General features: G+C 40.5%; 1 protein-coding gene across 1 annotated transcript in view; it reads right to left on the reverse strand.

The window, feature by feature from the left end:
- The window catches only part of ca8 (carbonic anhydrase VIII), a 79,011-nt gene that overhangs the window by 25,987 nt on the left and 28,643 nt on the right, over positions 1–24,381 (reverse strand). The window contains exons 5-9 of the mRNA XM_059951969.1: positions 23,595–23,690; positions 14,816–14,878; positions 10,722–10,770; positions 10,494–10,606; positions 3,816–3,982 (exon numbers count right to left, since the gene is read on the reverse strand). Coding sequence (XP_059807952.1) covers positions 3,848–3,982; positions 10,494–10,606; positions 10,722–10,770; positions 14,816–14,878; positions 23,595–23,690 — 456 coding nt within the window. The 3' untranslated portion in view covers positions 3,816–3,847. The remainder of the gene's footprint in view (positions 1–3,815; positions 3,983–10,493; positions 10,607–10,721; positions 10,771–14,815; positions 14,879–23,594; positions 23,691–24,381) is intronic.

Raw genomic sequence — 24,381 nt, forward strand, 5'->3', positions numbered from 1 at the left:
CTGGTTTTTAAACCTCCTGCTCAAGAATATTCTGCAGCTCCTCAGAGATATCCTTGACCCTGGTACTGAGGGAGCAGCACACCACCTCGCAACCATTGAATTTCCTATCTGTCCACCTCACTACTGAGTTTTCTATCACTAACACCCTGTCTCACTGCACCCTTTCACTCAGAGCCAGTCACTGTACCAGAGACCTGACTACTACTGCTAGCCCCTGAAAGTATCCATATTAGTCAGAGGAATGACTGTAGTCAAGCCCTTCACTTGGTGCCTACTCCATTTATTTTCCTGATGGTCTTCTACCTATCTGAAACCTATCCCTTGGGTGTGACCGTCTCAGTGAAAGCCTCATCTGTGAAGTACTCAGCTTTCCAGATTAACCCCAAAACATCCAACTCCAGCACCAGTTCCTTGACTCAGTCTGTCAAAAACTACAACCATGCGCATTTCCCACGTCAGGGAGAGAACAAGCTTCCCAATCTTTCTACTGTCTTGCAAGAGGAGCATTCCACTGCCCTGACTGTCATCCTAACTACTCTAAATCAACTACTAAAGATCAACAGGGAAATAAAACCTTACTTATTCATACCTGTGCCTCCTAAAAGATCCACTCCAATTCCAAACACCTGGGCCATTTACTCAGCCTCCTCACACTGAAGTCCTAAGCCTAAACCTCAGCTCCTCACACCTACACTGGTTCACTCACACTAGCCACTCCAAAAGATCGGTTCCACTTGACCCTACCTTCTTTTTATTGGCTACTGTTAATTAGCCAAACAAATGTTAACAATTATTAGCAATGTGCCAATTTTAAATTCCTGTCGAGTGAAATTCAGAAGCAATCTAGGCATGCCACAGTAAGCAATGGTTTATCCAGTTACCATAAGAGGACAAAGCTGGTCATCCAACGTTAGCAACATCAGTTGTGTGCTGAGAGCACTGTATTTATAAGGTCTTCAGTTTTGGGTGGATGGGAAATGAATGAGCACAAAACCTTGGGTTGTACAATGTGAATCAAGGTCTCAGTGTACCCCCTTTCTGTCAGTCCTCCATGGTTTTTCTCTTTGCCTATGGTTAACTTGGGCCTTCGGGTAAAGATCAAAATGCAGAGTGTGTGTTTATCAGTGGCACAGGAACTCCAGCAGTATATGCACAGCAGATATTATGGATTCTTACTTTCAACACAAAAGGATGAAAAGACCCAGTGACAGGTCATACAAGTGCTTCTGCTTATGTTCCAAAATTTCAGGTGACTATTTAGAAAAGATTATCAGACATGGCTGAGATAGTTGCTATAATTTTAGCTGTGGAATGAGCCAAAGAAGTACACCATGACTATGCACTTCTGTGCTCTGATTTGTTCTCAGTTTTATTATCTATTAAAACAGGTACTTCAAATTGTAGGCCAAGCATTTTTCTTAAGATTGGACAACATCTGTGAAGCTGCAGGGTTTAGGCCTGTGTATACATTTCATATGGCTTCCTGCCCATGTTGGTGTTGTGTACTTAATATTTCAGCAAATATATTGTTTGATTAAGCATTCTTTTTCATTTAAAAATCTTTATGGGAATTGCATACTTGAACTGCATACATAATGGCTCTACCATGTGACAGATGCTCACCTTGCTTTAAGTAAGACCCTCTTTCCTGGCTCTCTTGTTTTTCTTCTATTTAGTTTAATATTTTGGAGTTAGAAAACTTAACAGCTGGTGTTGAAGGTGTTACTAATGTGGAGCAACTCTGAGGGGCCGAAGGGGGCAAAGTCGCCCCCTCCCTTTTGAGGAAGATCGCTATTATTTCAGTTCTGAGACCCAGGAAATGAGACAGATACACAGCATGTCAGTAATGGGAGAGACACAGGATAACAGCAAAGGCAGTTGTTATAGACACCGCAGAATACACAAGGTTTGGAATGTCTCCTAACAAATGCGCAATGGAACCACTGATAATGGCTATTGTCTCTTGGAGAAGGAATTGTGTATCGAGTACTGTACTATTCATTGAAACCCCTCAGGGGACAACCAGAGTGGTCTGGTTGAGGGATTGCATCATCCCAACCTGATTGACATCTGAGACCCCGTGAGTAAGGATAAAAGGAGGGTCTGGGGAACACCCCTCAGACACACCAGGAGAAACGCTAGAAATCCAGTGACAGCATTTTATAGCGAAGCTGGTGAGAGCTCGTGTGTGTCCTCCCTTGCCTGGGTGGTGGGCTCATCACGGAAGAATGGTTTAGCTAAAGGAGAGGTCACAATTGAACGGCCACAACAATGAGACACCGACGGATCGAAATCATAAAGGAAGGTTGGCAAAACACTTAGCAGTAACTGTTCCCATTCTCCTATCTCTCTCTCTCTCTCCCCAACAATTGCAACACAGCGACAAACAAACGATGACAGCCTGTGTGAACTGAAGTGAACTTTATATTTCCATCAGACAATTCATTAACCCCTAGACAACGATAGAGCTTATTTCTTGTTGATTATTATTATACCCACAGTTTTAGGTTTAGTATTGACAACGTATATTATCTGTATATTTGCATTGATATTATTTTTGTGTATTTTTACTAGTAAATACTGTTAAAAATAGTATCATCAGACTCCAATGGATGCCTCTATCTTTGCTGGTAAGTAACCCAGTTACGGGGTTCGTAACAAAGGAAATGAGGTGGCAGACATTCTTGCCTAGCAATCACTTAAAATTAAAGATATAAATGTAGTAGTGCCTTGGCGTAAGGGGCAGAGGAAGGACATAATTTAAAAGTCTATTCAATCACTGTGGCAACAAAGTTGTGATAAGGAAAAGAAAGGATGGCATTTATATAAAATTGAGAGGTTGGTGGGAACTCAGCTGGGAGGTGGAAAAGGAAGGAAGAAGTTATACTTAATGCGTTTACATATTGGACCTACTACACCCATCCAACATCCTCTTTGACTTTCTACCATCAGGTGGGACACTACAATGCATAAAAACAAGAATGGTCGGATCTTCCCCCAGGCCATGTGCTTTCCCTGACACATTGTATTTGAAGTGGCATGGTTAAACTGTTCCGGTACAACATTTAAGATTAATGCACTTTAGTTTGTTACTTATCTGTGATTCATCTGTAGATTTTATCCTTACCTTCATGAGTTATACGTGTTATGTGTATTACTGTGTTTTACACCCTGGTTCAGAGAAGTCTTGTCTTGTTTCTATATACATTATAAGGTTATATACATGTATATAGTTAAATGACAACAAACTTGACAACAAACTTACTCGGTTGAATAATTCCTTGTTCAGAATTAAGATGCATGATCCGGGTATTTGTGGGGAATGCACTTGTCAACAAACAGTGCAGCATATATTATTTGAATACAATTCCTATCAGGTGCAAAGGAAACATCTAATTCCAAAATCAGGATCTTTGAGACAGACTCAGTTTAACATGAAAAGTTTGTTAGAATATCACTGTTACTGGAATGTATACAAGTGTGTCTTTGACTTTCTGAAAAGCATTAGACATTTTGATACTATTTGAGTTTGGGGGGGGGGGGAGATTCAGTAGATATACTTCCTGTCTCTTTGCTCTACACTCCAACTCAGTAGTAATTCACCTTATGTGTCACCCACCATTAAGCTTTACAAGAAGAACTCACAGGCAACCCCAGAGATCTCCTTTTCTCCCAGCCATGGGTCCTGTAAAGCAAAGCTCCTAGACTGCAAAGGTTTGCAAATACATAAATAAACTTCTATATAATAGACCAACACATATTTATGATTACACATTTAATGAAATATGTTTGAAATGGAAATAGATTAGGATTACCTGAAGCTGACTCAGGTTATTATTGCTGTTTCTTATTGGAATGCAGCTCTGATGATTCGGTCACTGAGAGGCTGGGTTGGCCTAAAGTTGTCTCCTAAAATCCCATCACATCCTTCAGGTAGTTCTGCTCCCTTTATGTGGGAACGGACCCTTCTAAACTCTTCTATCTAGAATAAAATATTAAATCAGATTCACAAGTGAGCAAACTTCAAAATATATAATAATCATTTTAAGCATTTGATACCTCTACATAAATGGCATACTCTGATTTTGTATGTCAATGATTACTACATCCATATCTTATGTATCTTGTACCTCTGGAGCATTATAGGTTCAAGCTACTGTAAGTTGTCCAAGATGTGCAAATATAATCAATGCAAACTTTGTCAATACATGACCTTGTACCACAAATGTTGTTTCAGCATTAAGCCCTCCATTGATTTGATTATTCACAGAGACAGCAAAGGATCATGGGATAGGAGGCCATTAGAACCATCATGTCTAAGTCAGTTTCAAAATCATTTATCCAATATAACCGCACTAGGCAGCTTTTGGTGTGCAGCCTTGTAGACTACATAGGATGTCCATTCCAGAAATGGGCTATCAGCTCAACTAGTCCACTCAACCTTCCTGGCATATTTCCCCATCCTAATCTACAACATAACTCTCATTTCTCTTCCCCTTCATGTGTTTGCCTAGATGTTCCTTACCATATTGACCGTGCTCACTTCAACTACTCCATGACAGCCAATTCTCACCTCTCTGAGATTAAAACAAATTTCTTCCACATTTTCCATCAGATTTCTTTGTGCCTATCTTACAATGATTGTCTCTAGACTTGCTCTTCATACAAGTGCAAACATCTCCACTGCATTCACTCAAACAAAAATCTTTATGGTTATAAGAGTTTAGTCAGAACACCCCTCAGCTTACTTTTCTTTAGAGTAAAGAGATATTATCTGTTCATCCTTGCATTTTAAACTGACCCCTCTAGAAATAAGCCCGAGCACTTAGTTTGATTATTTGTTTATGGTCTCGCTAACCTAGGTGCAATTTCGAGTAATTGATCAATTTGTAAAGCTCCTTTCGTTCCTCATTCTCAAATGGACTCCCACCTGCTAGGCCATCTGATACTAGGCCACAGGCCTGATACGCTAATTCTGGTTCTTTCTTGCAGATGCTGCCTGAGCATCTTCAGCATGGTAATTTGTATGGGCAGTGTATATGATAGCATAAGTAGCCCCATAACTTCCAACCATTTCTATCCAAAAAGTCTGGATTTTTTTTAAGTTAAAAGTAAAATTAAAACAATCCAAGGTTAGGAAGGGGGCATTATTAAAATTACTTTAATTTATAAAGTATTTACATATCTTTAATGTGTCAATTAGAAATAGGTCAGAAGTGGAAAGGCCTCAAGACTCAATATAGAATTAGGTGACACATTTAAGCCAGCAGAGGTCTTAAAAGATCTCATAATCATGAATAAAGCTATCAACTATTTTCAATATTGTATTTTAACACTCTTCATTATCTACAGAGGCTAGCACTAGTTTAAGAATGCGAACCTGCACCCTTAACAAGAGGTACATTGTGCAAATAGCATTGAATGCATTCCATAACTGGGAGAATGCTGGAACAGAAGATGGCTGACCAAGGCAGCATCATTTATTTCTGTGCTTTAGCACCACTGATGTGACTCACTTGCAAAGCCATTTCAAAGGGAAGTTAACAGCAAGAAAACTGATGTGATAAAGAGGCCCAACTGGGGCAAGGTCAGATTTCTTTCTTTGAAGGACATTGTTGGGTTGCTGAGATAACACTGTAGTCTCACAATCACTACAGCAAATACTATTCTCTTCCAGGTTAGTTATTAACTGAATTCAGAAGGTGGGATTTGAACTTGGGTTCTTGCAACTTTAGCTCAGACCTTTTCAGAAAGGATTTCAGAAAGGAAATCCAGAAAGGATTACTAGTCCTTTTCTGTAGCGCTGTGTTACCATCCCTCATGGATTGCTTCTTTCAAAACAAAGAGGATTTAGTACCAGACAGGACATTTGAAAAGGACAGAGGAAACATGAATATACAAATTTACTGCCAAAGCACAAATATGTCACCATACGTTACCTTGAGATTCATTTACTTGCTGACATTCAGAGCAAAACAGAGAAACTATAGACAAAGACTGACAAACAACCAGGTGCAAAAGAAGACAAACTATGCAAGTAAATAAATAATACTAAGTACATGAGTTGTAGTGTGCTTGAAAATATGTCAATAGGTTGCAGAATCAATTCAGAGCTGAGGTGAGTGAAGTTATCCATGCTGGTTCAGGAACATGATGGTTGAAAGGTAATAACTTTTCCTGAATCTGGTGGTGTGGGATCCAATGCTCCTGTGCTTCCTTCCTGATGGCAGCAGTGAGCAGAGAGTATGGCCTAGATTGTGGAGGTCCTTGATAATAGATGCTGCTTTCTTGTGGCAGCACTCCTTAAAGATGTGCTCAGTGGGTGGGAGGGTTTTGCCTGTGATGAACTGGGGCGTGTCTACAATCCTTTGTAGTCTTTTCTGTTCATGGGCATTGGTGTTTCCATACCAGGCCATGATGCATCCAGTCAGCAAATTCTCCAGAAGTTTGTCAGAGTTTCAGATGACATGCCAAATTTGCACAACCTTCAGAGACAGCAGAGCGGCTGCCGTACCTTGTTTGTGATAGCACTTACACACAAATTCCAGAGCAGATCCTCTGATACGATAACACCAAGGAATTTAAAGTCATAAAATCATGCAATCAGAAAATTAAACATTCTCCCAAACAGTGCTGAAGGCCACTTTGACAGACAGGTAGAATATTCTCTTCTAACACATTCTAGAAATTCAGAAATACTTAAGTTGTGGCAGATGCTGTCAAAGCTCTTATTGGCCATTGAAACTGTGTAAGAAATGTGCCATGATTGGGTTTCCAATGGTTCATACCTGTATCATTTGGAGGCAGCATCATACTACATGGTGTTTTTACCACACTATAATATACAAATGACAGTCTGTATTAAGTGAAATCCCCTTTTACTGAATGTTTCTGGGAATGCAGCTTGTTAGCCGCTCTCTAACAAGCACTGGCCTCCACGGCGAGAAACCCACCTTTCTCAGGCTGCGAACGTCTAGGATGTGTACGACCTTGGTCCCGCCAAACCCGTGAGGTTGCGATGTCTCGCCCGCCCAGACCCCAGTTCGTGTGAATACTGGGTGATTTACTACCCCTTGCAGTTGCCCGTAGGCAAGAAATAACAGATTGTACGCTGCATACAATTAACATTTAAGAATGTTAACTTAAAGAAAGGAAAAAGTAACAAAAGGGCCCATCATAACTAAACAGTCAATTATGCACATAAGTTGGAGCTCATCTTGCAGTTTTCTTTAACTCGCGCGCTGGACCCTTGGTCTGCGTAAAGCACACACCACCTTCTGAATATCGCTTGAAATCCATCTTGAACAAACGAGCTGTCCCACGGGAGTACTGGTCCTTCCTCCTTGAAGCCATTCATCGGCGCAAAGCCCCTTGTGCAACACGGTCGGCATCCTCAGCCATCTTCCCTCCTGACTCCTCCCAGCTCTCGCTAAAAAGACCTCGACCCACACCAGTGTCCTTCACAAAAACCTCTCTACAGCATTCTCTAGAATCTTCTCTCAATTCTACCATCCTGACTGGCTGACACAACATTCCTAAGTTGAGCAACAAAGCCCCTCATCTCAGTTCAAACCCAGACAGGCTGAAAGCAGAACAGACTGCCCTTACAAAAGTGCTAAAATGAAATATCTACAACAGAGTGGTAAAAATCTTAACCAGGGCATTACATTGTGATCAGCTGCTGGAGCACCAGCTTCAAAATACAGCAGTGGGATGGATCTCAAACACCAAAGAAAAGGAGTGTAGGAAAGTGATAGAGACCGTAGTGGAATGTGTCATAGCACATGGAAAAGTACAGCACAGTACAGGCTCTTGGTACCTCTAACATATCCCCTATTCTTTCCTCCAATCATCTGAAAATTACACCCTCCTGTATTAGGTATTTGCACCCTTGGAAAAAGATGCTGGCTGTCCACCCTATCAGTGGTCCTTATATCCAACTATCAAGTCACCTCTCACCTTCCTTCATTCCCTACAGAAAACCCCTAGCTTATTTAACCTTTCCTCATAAAACATGCTCCTTAATCATGCAGCATCCTGGTAAATCTCCTGTACACTTTCTCTACCACATCCTTCCTATGAAGTTACCGGGACCAAACACAAGATCCGACTGTGGTTTGACCAGAGTTTTATAGAGCTGCACATTACCCCGTGGTGCTTGAATTCAATCCCCCAACTAATGAAGGCCAACACATGCTTTCTTAATCACCATATCAGCTTGCACAGCAACTTTGGAATACATGTCTCTGATCTACTGCATGCTAAGAGTCCTACCATTAACCTTCTGTCAAAACAACAACCTCTCCCTCAATGTCAGCAGAGCAAAAGAGCTGGTCATTGACTTCAGGAAACAAGGTAGAGTATCAGTGGAGCTGAGGTGGGAATGTTTGAGAGCTTCACGTTCCTAAGTGTAAGTATCACCAACAATTTGCCCTGGTTCAACAACATGGATGCTATGGCCAGTACAGCACACCTGTACCTCTAATTCCTCATAAAGCTCAAGAAATTTATCATTGAAAACCAACACCAAGTTTTATAGATGCAACGTTCGAAGCATCTTTTCGATGTGCGTCACAACTTGGTATAGCAACTGCACTGCACAAGACTACATACTATTTCAGAGAGTTTTGAACACCGCCAAGGCTATCTCAAAGACCAGCCTCCCCTCCCAGCCGCTGTCGATTTCCTGCAAGACCCCTCCCACCCTGGTAATTTTGTCTTCTCACTTCAACTGTCCTGTGTGCAGTGTGGGTTTAAAATGCTTACAACATTCGAATACTCTTTCTCCAGTAATGTTCTAACAGCCTCTGCTGTCAATTCTGATGTCAATGATGACAGAGATTTAAAAACAGTTAAAGTTGATTTAAATAATTGAAATTGCAAACTAAAAAAACAAAAGCTTTTATTTATTGTTATTGAAAAAAGTGATATATGCAAAGCAATTAACTTTAATGAATGAATGAATGAATGAATAGAACTAGCTAGTTTATACAAGGTGAGGAACCAACAAGGAAAAAAGTCTAATTTATCAACTCAATAAGTGGGACAAGGAACCAAGACATGCCTCCATCTAGTGCACTGCATAAAACCTCCAGTCAGAGCGATCTGCTCCAATGTACTGCACAGGATCAAATGCTAGAAGAGTATAATTAAAATATTCCTCATTAAAATGTTTTGCACCAAAAAATAACCAGAATATAAACTTTTTTGGTTGGCATGAAATTGAAATACTGATATATTAACAAAGAAATTTTCAAGAGGAAGATAAGTGGTTTTTGAATATTTTTGAACTCTCTAGGACACAGCCCAGCATAACCTTCACAGATGAAATTTTGAAGTGCAAAGTAAAATTTATTATCAGAGCACATACATATCACCACATACAACCCTGAAATTCTTTTTCCAGTGGGCACGCTCAGCAAACCTATAAAACAGTAACTATAAACAGGATCAATGGACAACAAAGTGTGCAAATGCAAATATAAATAAATAGCAATAAATAACAAGAGCATGAAATAACAAGATAAAGAGTCCATAAAGTGAGATCATTAGCTGTGGGCACACCAGAAATAGAATGAGTGTAGTTATGGGTTCAATGCCAAATTCACTGACAGACACAAGGTTGATAAAAGAATGTATTCAAATTTACTTGTTCTGTTGCGTTGTGAAGTTCATTATTGTCAATGTTTTCAATGAAAGCCAGTTACTTCTAAATTACATTTAAAAATCTGCCCTCGCAAAGTGAGCTAAAAATATCCCATTGAATCACTCAAAAAGAATGGAAGTATTATCCCGTGACGGTTTGACAAACTAACATCCATGGAACTGCAGGCCAGTCAGCATCTATGGAAAAGAGTAAACAGACCGATGAAGGGTCCTGACCCGAAACGTCAACCCTTTTCCATAGATGCTCCCTGGCCTGCTGAGTTCCTCCAGCATTTCATGTGTGTTGCCTTGGATTTCCAGCATTGCAGATTTTCTCATATTTGTAACATCGCTAAATCTCATTAGGGTTATGGGACCTTGTTCTGCATGAACATTAATCCTAAATTCTAAGAGCAAATATAATGTATTTTATTGACTGTAAAGCATCAGCAATATCTTGAAGTTGTAAAAGGTGTTAATTAAAAATTCTTTCTAATCCAGATAAATGTCGTAGGATAATTTGTATCATTTCAGTCATACATAGTTAAAACTTAAATAGCACTATTTTTAAGTTATGTCTAAAATTGAAACTAATTAAGCAATTTGCTTCATTACACAACTTGAAACAATGACATTTACCAGCTGAACTAAAGTGGAAAGCACACATGGCACTTTTCCTTTGTTTAATCCCAATGATCACGTAACTGCAGTTGAAAAAAAATAACGTGCTACAAGTCAGCTATTTCATCTTTGACCTCTGCTTTGAATCCATGCAGGTGGTAGAGCCCTAAGGCTGTAACCTTTACTTAAAAGATAAAGCTCTAGAAATGTTGTGATTCATTATATACCTGTAACTGAGAGATTGTTAAAGGGTATCGGAATAGTATCCAGGTCACATTTTCACTGCATGGTGGAATGGTCAGAGATCCTTCATATACCCAGTAGTCTCTCAGGAGCGGATCTAAAGCATTTACAAAATATTAGAAATTGGAGACATTCACTTTATACAAATTACCTCGCTTGATTTTTTTTAATTAATTTGAATTATATTTTAAATATTGTAAATAAAAACTTACCAGGAAGTAGTGTATTAGGATTAAAACAAGGAATGGTTTTCAATTTTCCCTAAAAAGAAACAGAGCCACATTATCATTTAGAAAAAAATTCACACAGCAGTTAAATTAAGATATACTCTTAGAGGTTCATCCAGAGTTGATAGCTGTGAACACACTATGAGATAGGGATTCAGGTGTTCCTGTGTCCTTGTGAGGTTCAATATCAATGAGTTCAATGGAATCAATTTTACAAACTGACACAAAATGATCTCCTAACAGTTCATAATTCAGAGCCAACATTTGAAAACAAATCCAAATAATCTCATAATAATTCTCCCTCACTTTATTTTAAAGTTCATCTATAAAATTTATTGTAAAATTACTGTTACAGTTCATTTGCACGCCTTCTTCATCTTCTTCTAAAAATGTCAATTCCATCTGGGATATAGTTCTATTATCCTTCAATTGTCCTGTGAGAAAATGCTCACAGGAAATGTGACAGGACCACTTACTCAACTCTTCACTCAACCCCATCTTTCCTGAAGTCCAGAGACAGAAGCCAAGAAAAGCCTGAAGTCCATTTCCAATTCCCTTCTTTAAGTATTTGAACTGATTGAGGGGTGGTTTGGCAACCAACATAAACCATCAACCCTGATTTTACAGCTATATGTTTGCCACCTTGTTTCATAAAGAGTCCACTATATTCTGCCAATGTCACCATCTCCATACAAGAGGACATGGCTTTAAGGCAGGGTGTGGGAAGTTCAAGGGAGATATTAGAGGAAGGTTTTTTACTCAGAGAGTGGTTGGTGAGTGGAATGCACTGCTTGAGTCCGTGGTGGATGCAGATACACTAGCGAAATTTAAGAGACTACTAGACAGGTATATGGAGGAATTTAAGCTGGGGGGGGGTTATATGGGAGGCAGGGTTTAAGGGTCGACACAACATTGTGGGCTGTAGGGCCTGTATTGTGTTGTACTATTCTATGTTCCATTGCATCTGCTTTTAAAAGGACTTCATCTTAACTCAACCTTAGATTCTCCTCTAACATGTTGAAAGTGGCCTTGACTATGTCTATTCCATTTCTGGCACATGTATTCTCTCTCTTACATAAATAATTCCAGGATTAAACAGAGTGTCATATGAAGAGCGTATGATGGCTCTGGGCCTGTCTTCACTAGAACTTAGAAGAATGGGGGGGTGACTTAATTGAAATCTACCAAATAGTAAAAGGTCTTGATAGAGTGGTTATGGAGAGGATATTTCCTCATGTGAGAGACTCTAAGACCAGAAGACACAGTAACAGAATGTCCCATGGACATTCATATTAATGATTCATGGACAGAAAATAAATATAATACCACAGAAGAAAAATAATGAAAAGAAAATTTGCTTTTGAAACTATTTTCACTTGACTGGGGATCATTAGCATATTGTGTAATACATATTTATAGAGGTTCAAAACATCATTAAATATCACATTCTGCAGAACACTAACAATTGAAACTTCTGTTGAGAACCATCTATCTGCTCCCCTTGGAAATTAATGGCGAGGCCGTGTCCATGGTTGAGTCATTCAAATTCCTGGAGACTACCAGTACCAGTACGTCGATGTGGGACATGCTCGTTACACTTATCACCAGGAAAGACCAGTAGAGAACATTCTTCCTATGCCAGCTTAGGAAGCTTAACATCTCAGGATGTATCTTGATGAATTTCTATTCAGCCATCATTGAGAGTGTTGCGACCATCTCTATCACCGTTTGATTTCCCGCTGCCTCCTTCCTCTCCAAATTCAGGTTGCAGCAGGTGGCTCATTCGGTGGAGAAGATCATTGGCCATTAGCTATCAACTTTAAAAGACCTGTTGATCACCAGAGTGAAGAAAAGCACTGTAAAAAAAAATCACTGCTGATGCTACCTATCCTAGCAGTCACCTGTTCTCCAAATTGCCATCAGGGAGACACTACAAGTCCATCATGATCAGGACTACACATCATCTCTGAACTTCCTTTCCTGTAGCAATCCAGCCTCTCAACAAACTCACTAAAGTGTAACACCCTGACTGCACAACGTCTAGCCAACAGTAAGATTATGTGATTCCCCCAGTGGGGAACTTGCAAGCCAGCTTGACTTTCAGTAGCCTCTCCCACTCCAACCCCCACCCCACTCCCAAAAGCATAACATTTGATATTTGTTAAAATAACGGTTTTGATTTGAAGACATGCAATTATTCAAAATTTTAAACTTAAATCCATTAAAATAAATAAACAATTGAAAATCTAAACTAACCATCACAATTCTTCTTCTCCATTGAAATAGAACAGGTTCAATATGACATTAAGTACATGTGGATTTGACATTATAAATGGTAGTGAATTTCATAAAATGTCAGTAAACTATTGACCTCAACTTTGGGACTTTTACATTAGAGTTTGGATCCTTCGGTTGCTTGTTCAGTGAAGAGACAGTTATTTAGCCCCACAAAAACAATAACTTTCCTCCAATCCAATGATTTCTTTTGCTAGGAGAGTGCAGCAAGTCTTCCAGCTCGTGATGCAAGTTTATCTCACTAGGTACTTCCCCAGTGTAAGCATAAAGGAAATGACTAGTTGCAGGATGAATATGATATTTCTTGGAATGGAGTTGTCTGTAGCACTTTATGGCAGATAAGCATCCGCTGTTGCTAAATACTTTTCCACTTCAAGTGATGAAGCTGTAGGTTTAAGTCCCATTTCACAGAATCAGATTTAATTATCAAGTGAACATCGACATACACAGTGAAATGTGCCATTTGCAGTAACAACCAACACAACCCAAGGATATGCTGGAGTCAGCCCGACAAGTCATCACACATTCTGGCACCAGAAGCTCAGCAGAACACAGAACACAACAAAACTACACACAAACAAAACAACAGCAGCGAAACAAGCCCCTTTCCTCCCTCATACACACAGTTCTTCAACTTCAGGACAGGCTTCCAGCCTTCAAACCCCAGGCTTCAACTTCCAGACTACCAAACGACTTTCGGGTTCCAGTTTTCAATACTGACCATTGTACAAGACAATGATGGGAACACAAAATCCGGATGCACCTACGCTTGTGCCTCACAAAGCCTTTGGGTACAGAGCAGAGGTCTGGTCTGAGGACGTTCTTCATCACCCGTCCATGTCCCTGGCCTTTAAGCACGGAATGTGGAATGGAGTTCTGAGCCCTAACCTCTCCACATCCCTGGCCCTAAACCTAATTCCTCTCTCCATCCCCAGAACCATCCCTATGAACTTAAAAACCAATGAAGTCTGAGCCACAGTCTCAATGGGGACCACAGCTCAGTGCCATCTTGAAAAAACATATCCTGTCCCCTTAAAGAAAACTTCTATTCTGTGATCCTGGGTTCTGAGCACAAAATACTGACTGAGTGCTTGATTGGCAGAGACGATGTTCTTTACATAAGGCATCAAATCAAGAAGTAATCTGTCCTCTTAGATAAGTGTATCCTTGATAGCATGGGTTACATTTTCTGCTCAACCAACATCACTAAACAAAAAAATTCTGCTCATTGGGTAATGAGCTCACTGCTGATTTTTAGGATATGACTGTGGACAAATCAAATGTTACATTTCCTATATCACCAATGTGATTATACTCAGAAGTACACTTGGGCTGCAGAGGAATAAGAAGAACAAGATAAAATTGATGTGCAGCAGATTGTATTCCTTTCTGGTGTATCATTTGCCATTTCAGTGGAAGCTAGTTACTGTGGCCTGAGAAAGAGCAAACTGATGAGCAGCCACTGTACTCCCATTGTGCTCAGTGAATTATGTATGAGTTTGTTACTGAGAGTATAAGACACAGTAAAATTATTGAAATCAAAGCAGAGCCAGTTAAATATGTTCTTTCTCCAGACAGCAGTAGGCTATGTGACCTACATAGTTCAAGCTGGATTTTTATTATGTCAACTCCTTTTACATAATTTGTTCCTTGCCCAATTAAATGCCACTTTCCTTTTTCATATTTGCATTCATAAACCCCGGTTGCCTGCACTGACTTCCTCTATCTAATTTATATCACAAGATATTTTTGTTCTTTTGGCAGGAAGGTAATTTACAGCTTACCTTGTATTGAATTTCCTGAAGGATTTCCGTGACTACCTTTAGACCCACGTGCTCCTTTCCAATCTGTGTCAAATAAAAGTACACATTTACCATAAAACAGCGAGAAAATGTAAGTAAATAAAACATAAGACGTTCACACAGCCACATGTGAATTGCCGTATATTCACATATTCCATTGATTTTTGTATATTCCATGTAATGAACCTAAATCTCGTCCTTCACTTGCTTTGTCTACAGTATGTCACCACGTATCAGTAACGAACTAAACACTAAGTCACTGACTAGAAATAAAATACAGTTTATTAAGTTGCCATGCAGATGCTAGTTTTAAAACCAAAACAACTACATCATGAATTGGAACACAAGGCCATAAGACACAAAAGCTGAATTAGACACTCGGCCCATTGAGTCTGCTCCGCCCTCCACCACTCCACCACTCCATCACGGCTGATCTGTCATCCCTCTCATCCCATTTTCCTGCCTTTTCACCATAACCTTTGACACACTGACTAATCAAGAACCTTAAATATACCCATGACTTGGCCTGCACAGCCACCTATGGCAATCAATTCCACAGATTCACCATCATCTGGCTAAAGAAACTTACCCTCATCTCTGTTCTAAATGCACATCTCTCAATTCTGAGGCTGTACCCCCTGGTTCTAGACTCCCCCACTATTGGAAACATCCTCTCCATAACCACTATTCAGACCTTTCAATATTCAATGTTTCATTGAGATTCCCCTCTCATACTTCTAAACTCCCATGAGTACAGGCCCAGAGCCATCAAATGCTCTTCAAATATTAAATCTTTCATTCCTGGCATCATTCTCGTGAATGTCCTCTGGACCCTCTCCAATGCCACCACATCTTTACTTAGCTAAGGGTCCCAAAACTACTCATAATATTCCAGGAGCGTTCTGATGAACGCTTTAAAAAGTCTAAGCATTACATCCTTTGCTTTTGTATTCTAGTAGTCTCAAAATGAATGCTAATATTGGATTTGCCTTCCGAACCGGTGACTCAACCTGCAAGTTAACCTTTAGAGAATCAAGCACAAGAGGAATCCCAGGTCATGCTGTACCTCTGATTTTTGAATTTTCTCCCCACTTAGAAAATAGTCCACTCCTTTATTCCTTGTGTCAATATACATGACCAGGCACGTCCCTACATCATATTCCATCTGCCATTCCTTTGCCCATGTCCCCAATCTAAGTCCTGCTGAAGACACCTTGCTGCCTTAACACAGCATGCCCCTCCAGCTATTTTCATATTGTCTGCAAACTTGGCCACCAAGCCATCAGCTCCTTCATCCAAATCATTGACATGCAATGTGAAAAGAAGTGGCTCCAACACCAGCCCCTATGGCACACCACTAATCACCAGCAGCCAACCAGAAAAAGGCCCCCCTTATTCTCACTCGTTGCCTCCTGCCAGTTGGCCAATCTTCTATCCATGCTAATAATAGCTTTCCTGTAATACCATGGGCTCATTTTAGTTAAGCAGCTTCATGTATGGCACTTTGTCAAAGGCCTTCTGAAAACCAAATAAACATCCACTGACTTTCCTTTTTTATTCTGCTTGTTATTTCCTCAAAGAATTCCAACAGATCTGTCAGGCAAGATTTCTCCTTTAGAAAACCATGCTCTGTGCCTAAGTTATCTTGTGTCTCAACTACTAAAAAACCTCACGCTTAATAATGGACTCCAACATCTTTCCAACCACTGAAGTCAAGCTAACTGGCCTATCATTTCCTTTCTTCAACCTTTCTCCCTTCTTGAAGGGTGGAATGACATTTGCAATTTTCCAGTCCTCCAGAATCATTTCAGAACCCAGTGATCCTTGAAAGATTCTTACTAATGCCCCCACAACCTCTTCAGCTTTCAAACTCTGAAGTGTACTCCATCTGGCCCGGGTGACTTATCTACCTTCAGGTCTTTAAGGTTCACAAGCACCTGCTCCTTGATAATAACAACTACACTCATTTGTGCCCCCGATTGAATTTTTTTAGGATGTGACTGCATGATTGCTTTTTTTGAAGATGTGACAAAACACATTCATGAAGATAGAGCAGTAGATATAGTGTATATGGATTTCAGCAAGACATTTGATAAGGTACCCCATGCAAGGCTTGTTGAGAAAGTAAGGAGGCATGGGATCCAAGGAGACTTTGCTTTGTGGATCCACAACTGGCTTGCCCACAGAAGGCAAAGGGTGGTTATAAACGGGTAATACTCTGCATGGAGGTCGGCCAACTCAGGGATCTGTTCTGGAACCCCTACTCTTTGTGATTTTTATAAATGACCTGAATAAAGAAGTGGAGGGATGGGTTAGTAAATTTGCTGATGACACAAAGGCTGGAGGTGTTGTGGATAGTGTGGAGGACTGTCAATGGTTACATCGGGACATTGATAGGATGCAAAACTGAGCTGAGATGTGGCAGATAGAGTTCAACCCAGATTAGTGCAATGTGTTTCATTTTGGTAGGTCAAATATGATGGCAGAATATAGTATTAATGGTAAGACTCTTGGCAATGTGGAGGATCAGAGGGATCTTGGAGTCCGAGTCCATAGGACACTCAAAGCTGCTGCGCAGGTTGACTCTGTGGTTAAGAAGGGATACGGTACATTAACCTTCATCAATCGTGGGATTGAGTTTAAGAGCCAAGGGGTAATGTTGCAGCTATATAGGACCCTGGTCAGACCCCACTTGGAGTACTGTGCTCAATTCTGGTTGCCTCACTCTAGGAAGGATGTGGAAACCATAGAAAGGGTGCAGAGGATATTTACAAGGATGTTGCCTGGATTGGGGAGAATGCCTTATGCAAATAGGCTGAGTGAACTTGGCCTTTTCTCCTTGGAGCGACAGAGGATGAGGTGACCTGATAGAGGTGTACAGGATGATGAGAGGCATTGATGATGTTTATAGTCAGAGGCTTTTTCCCAGGGCTGAAATGGTTAGCATGAGAGGGCACAGTTTTAAGGTGCTTGGAAGTAGGTACAGAGGAGATGTCAGGGGTAAGTTTTTTTATGCAGGGTGTGGTAAGTGTGTGGAATGGGCTGCTGGTGACGGTGGTGGAGGCAGATACGAAGGGTCTTTTAAGGGACTCCTGGCCAGGTACATGGAGCTCAGAAAAACAGAGGGCTATGGGTAAGCCCAGGTAATTTCTAAGGTAGGGACATGTTTGGCACAGCTTTGTGGGCCGAAGGGCCTGTATTGTGCTGCAGGTTTTCTATGTTTCTATATAATGATCACTGTCTCCTAGGAGACTCTTTTACCCTAAGCTCTCTAATCAAATCTGGTTCATAACACAACACAATCCAGAATTGCCTTTCTCCTAGTGAGTTCAACCACAAGCTGCTTTAAAAAGCCATCTCGTATTCATTCCACATATGCCATTTCTTGGGATCCAGCACTAACCTGTCTGCATATTGAAATTCCCCATGACCATCATAACATTGCCCTATTACATCCCTTTGCTCTTTCACATCTTCATTTATATCTCACAACCTAACTGCTTGTGGGCCTGTATATTGCTCCCATCAATGTCTTTTTACTGTTGCAATTTTTTAACTCTACCCACAAAGATAGACAATAGATAACAGACAATAGGTGCAGAAGTAGACCATTCGGCCCTTTGAGCCTGCTCCGCCATTCTGAGATCATGGCTGATGATCTACTATCAATACTCGGTTCCTGCCTTGTCCCCATATCCCTTGATTCCCCTATCCATAAGATACCTATCTAGCTCCTTCTTGAAAGCATCCAGAGAATTGGCCTCCACTACCTTCCGAGGCAGTGCATTCCACACCCCCACAACTCTCTGGGAGAAGAAGTTTTTCCTTAACTCTGTCCTAAATGACCTACCCCTTATTCTCAAACCATGCCCTCTGGTACTGGACTCTCCCAGCATCTGGAACATATTTCCTGACTCTATCTTGTCCAATCCCTTAATAATCTTATATGTTGCAATCAGATCCCCTCTCAACCTCCTTAATTCCAGTGTGTATTCCAGACAGTCCGGACATCCCAGGATTAACCTCGTGAATCTACGCTGCACTTCCTCTTTAGCCAGGATGTCCTTCCTTAACCTTGCAGACCAAAACCTCCCAACAGTCCTTGCAAACCCGCTCACAAGGATATTGATCCCCTAACATTCAGATGTAATCCACCCTTTCTGTACAGGTCATACTTTCCCAAGAAGAGATCCCCATGATCCAGATTAAAGTCTATAGAAACTTTTAGATGGAGTTCAGAAGCAATAATCATGCATTTACACTCAACTTTTTTAAATATATTCATCTACATACTTACTATTCCAGTGAAGCCAGGAGGGAAGCTCTTCCCTTACCCATTCTTTAGTCAAATATATTAGTAACAACTGAACAATTACGAGGCTAAGTAATCTTTTCACAGGTCTCTAGGTAATGATGGTGTGAGGGAAGGAAAATATGAAACAAACATTAAAAAATGTATTGTGCACAAGTATTCCAACAATAAGGTGAGAGATAGGCTGGGTTGAAGGAACATAAGAAGATAAGAGATAGGAGCAGGAGTAGGCCAATCGGCCCCTCAAGCCTGCTCCGCCATTCAACAAGATCATGCCTGATCCAATCTTAACTCTAGTTTTCACCGAATCCCACAAGGCAACAGTGCCAACCAACAGGGCACCATGCCACCCATTTTATTTTATTATTCATCCCGCCCAAACCCATGTGATCACCCGGAGAGAAAAAAAAACGATTTGCCAATTGAGGAGAAAAAATCTGGAAAATTCCTCTCCGACCCATCCAGGCTATCGAAAACTGGTCCAGGAGATCACATGGCTGATCTAAACCTAGCCTCATGTCCACTTACCTGCTCGCTCACTGTATCCCCTAATGCCATTTTTATCCAGGAAAATGTCTATCTCCGTTTTGAATTTATTGAGTGTAGTAGCTTCCACAGCTCTCTGGGGCAGTAAATTCCACAGCCCCACTTCCCCAATTTCTCCTCATCTCAGTCCTGGAACGGCATCCCCTTATTTTAAGATTATGCCCCCTAGTCCTAGTTTCACGCATCATTGGGAACATTCTCCCCGCATCCACCCGATCAAGCCCCTTCACAATCTTATATGTTTCAATAAGATCGCCTCTCATTCTTCGGAACTCCAATGAGTAGGGTCCCAATCTACTCAACCTCTCATCATCCATCAACCCACCCATCCCCAGAATTAACCTAGTGAACCTTCTCTGCACTGCCTCGAGAGCCAGTATGTCCTTTCTTAAATATGGACACCAGAACTGCATGCAGTACTCCAGGTGTGATCTCACCAATACTTGGTACAACTGCAGTAAGACCTCCCTGTTCTTATACTCCATCCCCCTAGCAATAAAAGCCAGCATTCCATTGGCCTTCTTGACCACCTGCTGCACTTGCATACTAACTTTTTGTGTTTCCTGCACCAGGACCCCCAGATCCCTTTGCACAGAAGCACTTTCCAGTTTCTCTCCATTTAGATAATAACTTGTTCTATTATTTTTCCTGCCAAAGTGCAAGACCTCACACTTGTCAGTATTATATTTCATCTGCCAAATGTCTGCCCAATCACTCAGCCTATCTATGTCCCCCTGCAGGGTTTCAATGTCCTCCGCACTCATTACACTCCCTCCCATCTTTGTATCATCAGCAAACTTCGATACGTTGCACTTAGTCCCTTTCTCCAAATCATTAATATAGATTGTAAAGAGTTGGGGTCCCAACACCGACCCCTGCGGAACACCACTAGTCACCAATTGTCAATCTGAGAATAAACCATTTATCCCAACTCTCTGTTTTCTGTTAGAAAGCCAATCCTCCACCCATGCCAGAATATTACCCCCAATCCCATGATTTTTTACTTTAAGTAATAATCTTTGGTGTGGCATGTTGTCAAATGCCTTTTAGAAGTCCAAATGCACCACATCCACTGGTTCCCCTTTAACTACCCTATATGTTATGTCCTCAAAGAACTCCAACAAATTTGTCAAACATGACTTCCCTTTTGTAAAGCCATGCTGACTTTGTCCTATTAAGCTATGTTTATCCAAATGCCCTGTGACTGTTTCCTTAATTATCGATTCCAACATTTTGCCAACCACAGATGTTAGGCTAACTGGCCTATAATTCCCAGCCTTCTGTTTATTGCCCTTTTTAAATAAAGGAGTTACATTAGCATTTTTCCAATCTGCTGGGACCGTTGCCGAGTCCAGCGAGTTTTGAAAAATTATCACTGATGCATCCACAATCCCAACTGCCACTTCCCTTAAGACCCTCGGATGCAAGCCATCCAGTCCAGGGGATTTATCCACCTTCAGTCCCATTAATTTATCAAGTACCATTTCCTTGGTGATTTGAATCGTAGTTAGCTTCTCTCCCCCTAGAGCCCCCTGTTTATCCAGTGTTAGGATATTTTGAGTGTCCTCTACTGTAAAAACTGATACAAAATATTTGTTCAGTGTTTCCGCCATCTCTATGTCCCCTACCATTAATTTCCTGGTCTCATCTTCTAGGGGACCAACATTTACTTTAGCCACCCTTTTTCTTTTTATGTAACTATAAAAATTCTTACTATCTGCTTTTATGTTTTTTGCCAATTTACTTTCATAATCTATCTTCCCCTTCTTAATCAATCCTTTTGTTATTTGCTGCTGATCTTTAAAAGCTTCTCGATCTTCAATCTTCCCACTAGAAAAATGAGGCAGGTTGCAGAAAATTGCAAACTTCGGCTTTTGGTTTTAGTTTTAATACCCAAGTCTCCATAGCTGTACTTGACCATCATCTACAAGAATTCTGACCCAATTCTAAATGCCTTTGGGCTAACTGTCAATCACTGCAGAATTAAGCTTTTCATTTAGTCATATTGCTCATGATAATTTGCACACAGAGTCTGATGAACAGGTTCAGCAAGATGTGCCACAGCATAATAGGGCATAGCAGAAGAACAAAGAAGTGATGTTTCAAGAGGTGTTAAGGCAAGAATCTCCTTTCACCATCATTTACCCTATATATACTGGTATGCAAAATTTTGCCTTGGTTACTATCCAATCAATACCTTTTTCCTAAATTCCCATACTTAACACACCTACAGAAAAAAAAAACTTCCCTGCTTGCATTCATTCCTCACCGGAAGTTGCATCTGTATTTGTAATTATTCTTCCTCTCGGCCATGTGGACTGCTGCTTCCTAACATCATGTGCACTATAGTGCCAGGTATGACAAGGCTGAGTAAAGTTTGATTTTTGAGGTGAGACACCATCTGGCTTGATAGATTATATATACAGTCAACCAATGTCACATTCTCGAGAACTCAAATTTATTTTAAAATGGGACATGTTAAAATTAACTACAAATATAAAGCAACATATATTGTTAATAATTACAACAAAACTATTTTTGCTGGATGACATGGCGACAGAAATGTCACAAGCAGCCACAAGCATCAACTAGGAGGGGCATACAAGGCATATCATCCAAGACTTCCTCACCCTAGGGTTTATAGGAATCTTTTTTGATGGCTGAACTTCTCTTATATGCAATATCTACACATGTTTGGCTGAACCTGAGAATCCTCACTGAGATGAAATCTACACCATACCCTAGTTTTCAGTTCCATCGGTACTCGGGAAGGCATTCAAGCTCCATATTCAAACAGAAAATATAGTCCACTTTTATTTCAGCCCATAGGAGCAGATCAAGGATCTGCTAGCTTTGCAGGCATTTGCAGATTGCACTCAACAGTTAGCTTAGCAACCTCTTGTCAGGAGGTATTGACTGTAGTCATGGAAGATCTCATGATCCCTTTGTACCAGGATGCTCTTCACCAATCTGAGCAGGTTCTTTGAATACTATCCTTTCCTGGAACAGACATAAAGAAACAAAAGCACTTCTTGGGGAACTTCACAAATTAAGAATACAATTGTTATGGGAAGTTCAAGGTCAGAGTTAAGATAATACAAAAACTCCTCAGATATTAAAGTCACTACAATGCTGCAGGAACTCATCAGGCCAGGCAGCACCTGTGGAAGAGAGTACAGTCGACGTTTCAGGCCGAGACCCTTCAGCAGAACTGGAGAAAGAAAACCAGATGAGATGTCAAGTAAGAAGGTGGGAGAGGAGAGGAAGAAACACAAGTGATAGGTGAAACCAGAAGACAAGTGAGAGGTGAAGTTGATAGATGAAAGAGATAAAGAGCTGGAGAAGGGGAAATCTGATAGGAGAGGACCGAAGACCATGGAAGAAAGGGAAGGGGGAGGAGCACCAGAGGTAAGGAGATAAGGTGAGAGAGGAGGAAAATGGGAATGGGGAATGATGAAGGGGGGAGACAATTACAAAAGGTTTGAGAAACCATTGTTCATGCCATCAGGTTGGAGGCTACCCAGACGGAATATAAGGTGGTGTTCCTCCATCCTGAGTGTGGCCTCATCGCAACAGTAGAGGAGGCCATGGACTGTTAAAGTCACTACTTTAGTTTATACCTCCTGGACTCCCTCTTGACCCTAGCATGAGTGAACACTTACTCTAGCTGCAAGCTCCCCTCCTAGTCACACACTACTGTGGCATGAAAATGTGTGATCATTCCTTATTCAGCGCTGGATCTAGGCTCTGGAATTCCATAAAAAGGCCGTTATTTCAACACAAGTATACTGCTCAAAAAGCCAGTTCACTGACACTATCAAAAGCAATCAGAAATGGTCATTAAACATCTTAGCTTTGCCATAGAGTATCCACATTGTGAAAAAAGATTATAACAATATTTACCTGAACAAACAAAGCAATGATCGCGATTCCATTTTTCTTCCCCATGGCCTCATCAATGCTATTGAACAAAGTTGAGTTCCAATGGATAAGATGAAGCTGAAAAATATAGATATTATACAGATCAGAAAGTAATCTTTGTTATAAAAAAACAAGATATTTGAATTTGGAAACCTTAAGTCAATCATAATTTTAAAAGTATTTTCTGGGTCTGAAGAAACTAATTAAAAATCTTGTACTCAGATGAAAGGATACTAATACAGAATGGAAACAAAAATAACCCTGACTTTCCTGTGTCACATTTGTTGCCAGAACACAACAGAATCAGATGTTTGTATTTCATTCATGCTGCAGCCCAACTCATGGTAAATCAGTGAAAAACGTGACCCACTGCAGCTGTTCAAAGGGTCAAGTTCAATAAATAACTTCACCAGAAATAGCAAGAAGATTCTTTGAGAAAACGCATCTGTTCATGATTTAGAGACCCACTGTTTTCACAGGGGAATGAGCATAGTAAAGCAAGCAGGCTGTCTGAAAATAAGCAACACAGGCATTTCAAAAGTCAGTGGAAAAAAAATGTGTTCATGCTATCACTGTCAATGCAACAATCCCACATATGGCAATAAGTTGTGAAAAGAAATTCATCATAGGAAAAGGAAATTCAGACATCACTTCCAAGAAGACAAGCAGAATTCATGTCAATAATCTCCAGCCTAAGTGGTTTAAAAGTTTAACACTAAAGTGACAGCCATATACATTCACGTAGCCTTCATATGCTAATACTCCTTAA

This window comes from Hypanus sabinus, chromosome 1, assembly GCF_030144855.1.
Source record: "Hypanus sabinus isolate sHypSab1 chromosome 1, sHypSab1.hap1, whole genome shotgun sequence".
Taxonomy (NCBI): Eukaryota; Metazoa; Chordata; class Chondrichthyes; order Myliobatiformes; family Dasyatidae; genus Hypanus; species Hypanus sabinus.